Here is an 11,641-nt window from a genome sequence, read left to right as displayed (position 1 = left end):
TATCTATCTATCTATCTATCTATCTATCTATCTCAGTGGTTCCCAAAGTGGGGGTCAGGTCCCCCCAAGGGGTCCTGGAACAGTGAGAATAAATTAATTTTATTAAACTATTAACCTACAGAATATAAAAATAGTAGTTGATAATTACATAAACAAAACAACCTTTTGATTTTTTAAAATTGCATTGTGACCCCTGGGGTGATTACATTATGTTAAAGACACAGTCATAACATCATGTGCAGATTGGTTCTATGGCACCAGGTTAAACTTTCTGACACCTTTACGGCACTCACATACATAAACAAATTAAACTAAAAATATACTTGGGCCTATTGGTGTGTATGCGACGTTGTGTGCAGGTTTTGTATGTTTATAACCACCTCAGAGGATATTGGGGGTCTCAAAATGGAAAGCTCATTCCTCAAAAGCAAGTATTGATGTCAATGAAAGTGTCAGTGTCATCAAGATGAAAAGTCTTGACATCATTGTTTATGAACAAGAAATGTCAGATTTTGATGACACTTCCTGAAAATGCTCAAGACAGCACTATATACTATTTGCACAGCCATTTAAAAACTACAGTAAAGTTCGACATCACTGCATTTAGTGAGGTATCTGAGTACAAGACACTGAATATGTGTGTTTCACATTTTTACTGCATTTGCTCTTTGCAATTCTAATTTATTCATAGCATTTTGCAAAAGAATAAATACAGCCTTATTTACAACAAACATAAACTTCCTTTGGGTAGAGCTGTGCACATCTAAACAATGTTGCAGTACATATTGGAACTGAACCTACAACATTCAAAGGTCTGTAAATTCATCAAATTGTTCAGTTTAGAAGACATTTTCAGGAAAAAAAGTTTTTTTATCAAATTTGCTTGACAGATTTTGACAACTAGTTCAACATTTTTGTATGTAATGACTCAAGTAATGAAATGAGGACTATTAGTTTAATTTGGAGTGACTATTCAGCATTCACAAGTTTAGTTAATTTTTACTGACATGACATTAGCGAATGATAATGTTATAAAACAGCAGAGAGTTGTATGAAAGCAATTAACACGTCCAAAACATTTGCAATTTGTTGGAAGGAATGAGAAACTGCTACTATGATGTGCACAAATGACTAATTGTTTGAGAAATGCATGAACTGTTGTGCAAACGTAAATAGTGTTGTGAGAAATGCACCAAAACCACTTTATTGCATTGTAAAAAATGAACAACAGAGTAAACTGTCATAATGAAAACATGACAAAGCCATTTGACTATCTTGTCAATAAGCAATGGTGGCAGGACTTTTCATCTTGATGACACTGACACTTTCATTGACATCAGTACTTGTTTTTTAGGAATGAGCACTCCATTTTGAGCAAGTGACACGCTTTTGCAGGTTATCAACTAGGTTTTGCTGTTTGTACTGTTTTGAGAAATGCATTAGCATTAGCTGTAATCCAATACCTTGCATCCAAGTGCCACCTGCTGGTGGTGTTCATTCGCTCTGTGAGCGTCAAGTTGTTCAAATATATATATATATATATATATATATATATATATATATATATATATATATATATATATATATATATATATATATATATATATATATATATATATATATATATATATATATATATATATATATACTACGTTAAGTTTTTTGGTTGGCTTAAGTATTTGCACTTAACATACGTTTGAGGCTCTAACCCTAACCCTAAGCAGATATTAGCATTAGATAAATATTTTGTATATAATTCTTAAACTGGCAACCAGCTTAAATATATGTTTGATTAAATGTAAACGCGAAAGAATAAACAACTAAATACAGTATATACTTCAATCTTCAAGACGAATTTTCTTGTTTTTTTTCCAATGCTTCTACTACCCCTAATAATAACAATGCTAATGCTAATAACAACGCAATTTATTAATACGTTTTTTATCATCTGTTATATTATCATCGATTTATTTTTTATTATTTATTTGCGAAGGTCTCCTTTTGTACGGCGCATGCGCAGTCGGTCAGGCGGATCCTCCGATCATGGAGGATGTTGATGTGTAAACCAGCTGCAAACTTTCCTCACTCAAACACTAAAGCCGCTGCATTAATCAACCTCCGGTAATTACGACCAACTAACTGTTACTAATTGTTTAGCGCAGGCGTGTCACAATTGTATTTTATTGCTATGTTTTTTTAGCCTTTTCTTTGGAGGTTTGTGAGCCCGTTGGCTGTTTTTGTTTATTTCCTGTTGCTTGCATATGAATCTGAACTCCATCCGTAAGCTTGTATACCACATTTTATACCATATCTACCTAAATGCATGCGTTTATAGCTTTAGTATTAATTTATAAACAATATTTGTTACTGTTCTTTGTGTATTTAAATGAGGATAGCTCCTTTTGGTTAGCTGTGATTGCTACCTCTGTTTATAAGTCCTGAAGTGAATCCGAATTCACTTGGTTTCTAATGTAAACTGCTTTATTTAGTGCATGTTAAATGTAGTTTACGTTACTTATGAGAATATATTGAACTCATATATTAAAATAAAAACAAAAGGTTAAGTGGATGCTAGTGATGACATTAAATACAGACGTTGTAATATAAATCCATGCTATTAAAGCAATAGTTTACACAAATATGATGGTTTACTCACTATTTACTCTCCCTCAAGTGCTTCCAAACCTTTACTAGTCACGTTATTCGGTTGAACACTAAAGTAGATATTTTGAAGATGGCTGACCATTGACTTCCATAGTAGGAAAACAAATACTATGCAGGTCAATGGTTACAGGTTTTCAACATTTTTCAAAATATCTTATTTGGTGTTAGACAGAAGAAACTCATAAAGGTTTATAACAAGTATGGGGTGAGTAAATGATAGAATTTTCCATTTTTGGTGAACTATCCCATTAAATAAGTGTAAATGTTTAAAAGTAAGTATTCATACTCATCCAATTTCTCTTTGTCATTCAGAATACCTAAATTGATTGATAGTCTTTTTTTTACCGCCTGTTTGTCCAGGTTGCCAGATCCTCTGCCATGAAATCCTCCTTATGACTTGACATGTGTTGGTAAAATGGCCGCTGAGCTGTTCCCTACTAAAAAACTGCCCACTGTCAGTGCCAGCGCCGTCCAGCAGTTCCAGCAGCAGAACGTCAGCAACAACAACACCATTCAGGGATGTAACTGGCAAGGCTTGTATCCCACGATCAGAGAAAGGTGATTCACCCCTTATGCAAAATATAAAACATTAAAAAAAAAGTCTTAGGGTGCATTAGAAATCGCCTACTACTCAGTAGGTACTGCATTTGAATTTGAATGTACTACTCAGCTGTTAGAATAGTACATTCTAAACATTATGAATGTGAGTAGTATGAATGGAACTCGGACATACTACATCTGCCATTTTGTCATCACGTAACCTACGCGCGTGAGTTGTGTTGTTCCCTCCCATTCATGAATTCTCTTGCAGTGCATCTCGGCATAGTGTAGCGCCCATGCTATGCGCACTTCAGAATCTCCCCGGAAGTTGTAGGTCGTCCGGGTACTTCTCGCATAGAATTTTTTAAATACTGTGAATTCGGACATACTACTCGGCTCGCATACTGTTTTTATCGAACTATATAGTATGCAATTATGTAATTTCAGCTTTAGCTTTCTAAGTTTTTTTTTTTTTTTTGTTTGTTTTTTTTAATTAGTTTTATTTTCTGGAGCTATATTCTTCATATTTAAAGTTTTTTTTCTTCGATATTTTATATTTGGTCTTTTTTCTTTAGCTATAACTTCTATTTCTATATCTAAAATTGCCCAATTTTATTTTTATATTTATTATTATATTTTATTATTATTTGTTATTATATTTTCTTATTATACTCCATAATTTAGATTCTTATTGATAGTACTTTTGTTTTTTTACATAGACTTTAAAAGATATTGACGTAGTATCCGTGACGTCACCCATAGGTTTCTGAAGAAAGCAAAAGAAGCTACAAGTTGGTGTGGCCATTTTGTTCGCGCGTCATCGCACCCACCACAGGATATCAAACAAGGGCAAAGAGGTGGAGCGTGAGCGGAGCTACAGATGCCTGCTAGCATTTTGCTTAGACAGGCTTTTCTTTAGGAGAAACGCTTAGTACTTCATTACCTGCAACTTGTTTGTGTTCTGATCACATGTGCTTGGCTGTACACTACATCAATAAAGTGTTTAGTCTTTTAAAAACACTGTTGTGGTACATTGAGCCACTAAACATTGTTATTATGACGTTTTTCTACAGGAGGAAAACGCAAATTACTTACAAATGCTAAAAATATAGTCTGCGTTAGTAAATGCAAGGCTATAGATGAAATCCAGGCATAACAATGTGAAAAACGTTTCAGATGGCTGTTCTAGAGCCTACAGCTAATCAATCTGTCAGATTCTGGAGTGCATCAAGTTCTAAAGAAAAATATAAATGATCTTAAATAAAACAAATACATTTATAGAGAGGGTATATAAGTATATATTTTCACTCACCTGGGAAATGGAGGCCACGTGAATGGTTTGAGCACACATGCATGACAAATCACCTGATAATTGTAACAAATAATTCCAAAAAGCAACTGACTGTGTAAAGCCACATAAAACAAAAAAAAAATACAATGTTTATGCCGAGTTCAGCAGCTAATCAGCTGGAATCAGCTGAGGTGAAGTGATGGCGACGAGCGAGACCAAGCTGTCACTCAAGAGGCCACGCCCTTAATTATGCAGTCTTAATATAAAGGAAACGGATGAGTTCGGATGAGAAAAATTCACTCCCTCACAGTTTACATGAAGGGTAATATTAGCTATATGAACCAAAATCGTTAATTGTACCATGCTGTAAACACCTTTTTTTTTTCTGCGGTAAAGTTTAACAGTGGCCATTTTAACAGTGAATAGAAATGTGCTCTTATGGAGCCAGGACTAGCCGAATTTCACTGAATTGCGGTTTCAGTTACTTCCGTACTTGCTTCATGAGGGAGTAGGGGGTTGCCGCTTGGTTTTTTTTAAGGCCATGGACAGTTGTATAAGTATGTCACTGCATATTGTACTTTCTATGTTTATGTGTGCTATTGTACACATATAGTTTGAGTTTTTAATTAAATTATTATGAGGTATTTAGCAAAGTGTTTAATATATGATTAAAACAATTCTTATGCTGTAAATCATATCTAATTTATGTATTTATTTATTGGTAATTCTTGTATTTGTTTGTACATTGTATTTATTTTTAATTAATTGTTTTTGCCATTAAAATAGCCATTGTTGCTGACATGGCATTAGATAAAAATTAAAAAAATATATATGCTTTTATGCCTATATTTACAGTAGTTGCTCCAAAATAGTGTTTTCATTTAATTCATTTGTCCTTCAGAAACTCAGTCATGTTCAACAACGAGCTGATGGCCGATATTCATTTTGTGGTGGGACCTCCAGGAGGAACCCAGAAAGTGCCAGGACACAAGGTACAAAATGACCAGCATTGAGCTATCCCACATGGGGAAAAAAATACTGTAGTAATTTATAGTGAATACTGTTGTGTTTTTGAACTATACTATGGTAAAGAGTATTATACTGTATGTATTATAGTATTTAAATGGTTATTTTTAATGAATGCCACAGTATATGTGTGTATATACTCACCGTGTAGTTGTAGAAACTACAGTATTGGGTAATTTGTTTATATTACTATAGTTTAGGGCTGCATGATATTGGGAAAGTCTGACATTGCAATATTTTGTATTTCTTCTGTATACAGCTTTATTTGGAAAGAATTATTTATTTTAGATCGATTGGGGTGATTTGTAGGGGATTGGATCTCGAATTATAACAAATAACTTGCAAGCATTGATGTGTAAAATATTGCAAAGATTAAAGTGAATTGGAGAGTCTAACAGTATTCAGGTACAGATACTGAACAATCAACACTACATAGTCTTTAATGTATATAATGTAATTTTTATTAAAATTACAAACACTATAATTTCTTGTGGCCGGATGTTTTAAACTCTCAAATGTTCATTTACTCACTATTTACTCACTTGTTTCAAACATTTGAGTTATTAATATATCATCTTTTTGTGTTTAACATAAAAAAGAAATGTGTAAACGTTTGAAAATAGTGAGTAAAGTAAAATTTTTGGGTGAAGTACCATTTTTACTCCATTATAATTCAACTCTGTATTGATTATAATCAACTATAATCCCAACTCAACATTGCAGGTCCTGCGATGTGACTATTGCGGATGCACACATTGCGATATCGATGCTTAAAGGATATATTGTGCAATTACAAGAGCAGATTTGTTCAAATACTTGCATGTTAATAACATGGTTCAAAAAACACTGTACTATTACAGAATCACCAAGTTACAGAATAATGAATTTCATGAACCTGTTATGTGATCATTTACGTTGTTGCATTTTTTAGCTTTTATCTCACGAGTGACTTTGCTTTGGCTTGGCTTTGCATTTAAGCGATAATTTTTCTTTTTTTTAAAACATATTGATCCCTTGGGAACCAAACCAACGAGTTTGTTGTTACTGTTGTAATGCTCTATTTTTCAAAGCTATGAAAGGGGAAGTAATCAAAATAAAAAAAAGAAATGTATTCTGTATTTAATAAGATTCACTCAAAGTGTTAAAACGTATGAATAAATATAACAGTAAATGACTGATGCTTGTAATCTCTTGTGCTCTGGCAGTATGTCCTGGCTGTGGGTAGCTCAGTTTTTCATGCCATGTTTTATGGAGAACTGGCTGAAGATAAAGATGAGATCCGGATCCCTGATGTGGAGCCAGCCTCATTCCTCGCCATGCTGAAGTATGACTACATAGACACTAGCTAATAAACGTGAATTAAAAGACATAAATCTTTCTGTCTGTCATCATCCATCCATTCATCTATCCATCTATCTATCGTTAAACAGTTGAATTAAATGTATATAAAAACTAAAGCGGTGTTAATTGGACGTCAATATTTCTCTCAATTAAAATAAAATAATTTGTCTCAGAAATATTTTTAAAATTTTACTTAAAACTGAAACTTTTTAAAACTGAAAATTTTCTAATAAAATAAACACATTTTAATACGTAGATCAATGAAATTTTCTATTATTAGTTTTTTTTATAATCAAAACACAATTTTTTATAACTAATAGAAATGTTATAAAAAAATCATAATTACAAATTTCTAATAAAATGACAAACACATTTTAAATTTAATACATCTTCCAATTCAAATTTGTCTCAAATTAACATAACTTTAGTTTACCGTTTGTTTTTGTTTTTTTTTTTGCTTCAAATATAGCAGCATTCAACAGTATATGTTTATTGATTGAACATTTTCCCTCTATTTTCAGGTACATCTACTGTGACGAGATCGACCTGTGTGCAGACACTGTACTCGCCACACTGTACGCTGCCAAAAAATACATCGTCCCCCATTTAGCCCGCGCTTGCGTCAACTTTCTAGAGACCAGCCTGAGCGCCAGAAACGCCTGCGTTCTGCTGTCCCAGAGCTGCCTGTTCGAGGAGCCCGACCTGACGCAGCGCTGCTGGGAGGTAATCGACGCGCAGGCTGAACTCGCGCTCCGCTCTGAAGGATTCTGCGACATCGACACTCAAACATTAGAAAGCATCCTGCGGCGTGAAACGCTCAACGCTAAAGAGATGGTGGTTTTCGAAGCGACGTTGAGCTGGGCTGAAGCCGAATGCCACCGACAGGAACTCCAACCCACAATCGAAAACAAGCGACTTGTTTTGGGAAAGGCTATTTATCTAATACGAATCCCTGCGATGGCGCTTGATGATTTCGCTAACGGTGTCGCGCAATCAGGGGTGCTAACGCTCAATGAAACCAATGATATTTTCTTATGGTACACAGCAGCCAAAAAACCCGAGCTTAAGTTTGTGTGCAAACCGCGGAAAGGTTTAACGCCGCAAAAGTGCCATCGTTTTCAATCGTGTGCGTATCGTAGCAATCAATGGCGCTACCGCGGACGTTGCGATAGCATACAGTTCGCCGTAGACAAACGCGTGTTTATTGCTGGATTTGGCTTGTACGGCTCTAGCTGCGGTTCAGCAGAGTACCAGGCCAAGATTGAATTGAAGCGGCAGGGAGTCACGCTCGGCATCGCCATCATCAAATATTTCTCCGACGGCTCCAGCAACACATTCCCGGTGTTCTTCGAGTATCCGGTGCAGATCGAGCCGGATACTTTCTACACGGCCAGCGTCATTCTGGACGGCAACGAGTTGAGTTATTTTGGCCAGGAGGGCATGACAGAGGTGCAGTGTGGTAAGGTGACCTTCCAGTTCCAGTGTTCGTCCGACAGCACCAACGGGACGGGTGTGCAGGGTGGCCAGATCCCCGAACTCATATTTTACGCCTGAGAGAGAGCGAGAGTCTGCTATAGGATTAATCAGAAACAAAAGGTTTCTGTTCCTTAATGAAGTGCTGCTCTTATTTTGCACAAAGGCTGCAAAAAGAATTGTAGAGATTACTGACAATCTATATATAGACTGTGTTAGAAGTAGGGTTGTCAAAAGTATCGAATTTGGTAATAACATTTTAAAAACGTCCACTTCCTGCTAGCATTTGAGCACATACTTTAACGTTGGCTGATTGGCCATTGTATTCACATGCTAAACAGAAATGACTGTGACTGGCTGTGAAGTTAATCAGTTCATCACTGTTTACCGAGTGCTAACGTTTCTAAAATTTTTGTACCGATTGGTACCGAACTCGATACTTTTGACAACCCTGGTTAAAATTGTTAGAAGCACAAAGGAAAAGGGGAAAGTTTGGTCATTTTACTCAACCTCATTTAGTTATAAACATTTTCTTTATTTATTTTTTTGTTTTTTTTCATGCAGGTCAGTTGAATTTCTGAAAAAAATTTAGCTTAATAAATTAAAGGGATAGTTCACCCAAAATTTAAATTCTGTCATTGAGTTTCGTTTTTCTGTTGAACACAAAAGATGATGTTTTAAAAATTGTTTAACCTTTTGAATTAAATACTATGTAGCCATACCATTTTTTTTCCTACTATGGAAGTCAGTGGTTACCAGTTTCTAACATTCTTCAAAACATCTACTTTCTAGAGCTAGGCTGATAAATTTAATCGCCATTCAATATAATATTATGTCAATAACTATGATAAGCTCTGGACTGTTTTACTCCATATTGATCTAAGAGCCAATCACACAGCAGAAATGTGCAACAATGAGAATCTAAAAGTGTGTTGATGTTTGACATGTACCGAATTTTCGGCCACCAAAAATGTATTGGTCGAAAATATGTTATGTCATTTAATGGACTCTCTAATTTTTCTGGCTTCAGTCACTATTGGGATACTCTTTTAAATCTTGAAGCATTAACAACTTGTATCGAAATATATATCGTGATCGTTTAATATGGAAAATAGTTATTAAGATTGCATTCTTTCCATATCTAACAGCCCTACTTCTTTCTAGGGTTGCTCAGTTTAACGGTACTATGGTAGTGCCGTGATACTATGGCTCCAAAATACTGACGGTGCCATTGTAGTTTGTAAATAGTAGTATAATCATTAACGGTCTATCTACAATACATAATGTTGCATGTGGAAAAGTAACTAACATGCCCACCCGTTTGTTCAACAATAGACCATTTTATTTGAATAGTCTGTGGAGCCCTTTAAGGTTGCAAACTGTAGAATTCATGCATTTTACATATGCGTAAAGTGCACGTTTTCTGACACTTCAGATCGAATCTGAATCAGTTCATTTCTGCTCCTGTCAATATGATTTACCAGCTACAACAACTGCGACAATCTCTTTAAAAGAGCAACTCACAAAGTTAATTTTTTAATTACTTAGCTGACAATAGATACTGGAAACATTAAAACTGAATTTTTGACCACTCCATAAAGCCTAATTTAGTTGCATAAATGCTGATTTTATTATTAATGCAAATTTCATTTGGTAAAATTTGTGTTTTTATTTTAATGTATTTTTTATTGGTCAGTTATTTACAAAATAAACAAAGGAATCATTAATTCAATTCAAGTAGGCCTATTATATAAAACAGTGTTTCCCAACCCTGTTCCTGAAGGCACACCAACAGTACACATTTTCAACCTCTCCCTAATCAAACACACCTGAATCAACTTATCATAACATCAGAAGAGACTCCAACACCTGAAGTTAATGGGTCAGAAAAGGAAGACATCCAAAATATGTACTTGTTGGTGTGCCTCCAGGAACAGGGTTGGGAAACACTGATATAAAATATAGTATTTCTGACAATTTTCTTTATTTCATAGATTTGAGTTATGAATTACAGTATCGCAATGCTACTTGTTATCACGATTCTTCAGCTGGTATAGTATCGTAACATGAATGAAGGGTATCACGACAGCCCTTTTTTTATAAGACACTCAGATTTAGAACCACTTTAGTGTAAATAGTGAGTAAATGTTATTTATTTTTAGGGTGAACTATCCCTTTAAGTCTACAATGTGTTTTTTTTTTTTTATTCAAATTGTTATTTTTTTATTCATCGATACAATTCATTGATTAAAAGTGTCATTAAGAATATTTCTAATGTTTTATTATATTGTAAATAAACATAAATGTGTTAAACTGTTCTTCCTTACAGTAAAGGATTGTGGGAAAAAAGCATTAGAATTATTTTTAACATTAATAAAAATAAATGCTTATTTCTGAAGTATCATCTGACAAGAAATACTTGAGTAATCAGGCTTTTGTTACAGGAATAAATTAGTTTAAAAAACATTCAAGTAGAAAAATGACAACTTTTACTGTGTCTTTGATCATCTACTGTACATAAAGCTTAACACTATAACATGAAGTTAAGGAAATGACCAAATTTTCATTTTTCACTTTTCACTTATTTAGTGAAGAACAGAGATTGTGATGCTTTGAGTTGAACGTGTCTTAGAATTTCTGAAAATGACTTCAGTAAGAGCATGTCAGCTAAAAATAATGTCAGTTCCTACAATTTAGGGGTGTGCGATAGTTGTTGTCTATGACACAATGTGCAAGTGTGTCACTCACTTTTCATAAAACTTAACAAAATCACTTTTCAAGAGTTAAAAAAAAAAAGAGTCCTAACCCTATTAGAATGCAGTAAGATGTGATTTTAATTCAAGTTATAAAAGCACAATATAACCCTATGTGGGTTTGTAAATTTACAACATATGCTAAACTGATGTATCAACTAGAAAGAACGCCATTTTCTGAATATTACCCTGTAAGTGCTAATGTGATATTGAATTTAATACAACAGTTCAACCAATAAGAAGTTAATCTTCGAGGTGTTGCACATTTAGTGTGTGTTTTTTTTTTTTTTTGCATTTCGCCAATAACAAGAATTCCAATCAAAGCCAAAACAGAACATTCTTCTGTAGTGTTCAATTTCTGATTGAATCTGTTTTTGAATGAATCATTTGAGTCAGTGATTCATTGATCCATTCATTGACTGCATTTTAGTCCAATTTGTCATTAGCTACGTTTCCATTCACCTATTGTTATGCACATTTTGGATGTGCATAAAATTTTTTTTTTTTTTAAATCGGTTGATGGAAATGCCTAGATGCGCATACATTTTGAAAA

The 11,641-nt window shown here is 34.2% G+C and overlaps 1 protein-coding gene across 1 annotated transcript; it reads left to right on the top strand.

Annotated features, from left to right (window-relative positions):
- Positions 1-2,033: 2,033 nt before the first annotated feature.
- btbd3a (BTB (POZ) domain containing 3a) lies at positions 2,034-10,900 on the top strand. The gene is made up of 5 exons (XM_056456532.1): positions 2,034-2,121; positions 3,025-3,222; positions 5,397-5,487; positions 6,727-6,845; positions 7,384-10,900. Exons 2-5 carry the CDS (start codon positions 3,080-3,082, stop codon positions 8,414-8,416), a joined length of 1,386 nt encoding a protein of 461 aa, XP_056312507.1. The 5' UTR covers positions 2,034-2,121; positions 3,025-3,079; the 3' UTR covers positions 8,417-10,900.
- Positions 10,901-11,641: the final 741 nt, after the last annotated feature.

The sequence above is a fragment of the Danio aesculapii genome, chromosome 1, assembly GCF_903798145.1.
Source record: "Danio aesculapii chromosome 1, fDanAes4.1, whole genome shotgun sequence".
Taxonomy (NCBI): Eukaryota; Metazoa; Chordata; class Actinopteri; order Cypriniformes; family Danionidae; genus Danio; species Danio aesculapii.
Note: the sequence above shows the minus strand (reverse complement) of the source record. Positions and strands in the feature narration are given on the sequence as shown.

What these genes read in the sequence shown, in the direction of transcription:
- btbd3a (XM_056456532.1), top strand. Translation starts at nt 3,080, where the DNA reads ATGGCCGCTGAGCTGTTCCCTACTAAAAAACTGCCCACTGTCAGTGCC. An exon ending in TATCCCACGATCAGAGAAAG is followed by an intron (nt 3,223 to 5,396) that starts GTGATTCACCCC and finishes TTTGTCCTTCAG; the next exon opens with AAACTCAGTCATGTTCAACA. An exon ending in TCATTCCTCGCCATGCTGAA is followed by an intron (nt 6,846 to 7,383) that starts GTATGACTACAT and finishes CTCTATTTTCAG; the next exon opens with GTACATCTACTGTGACGAGA.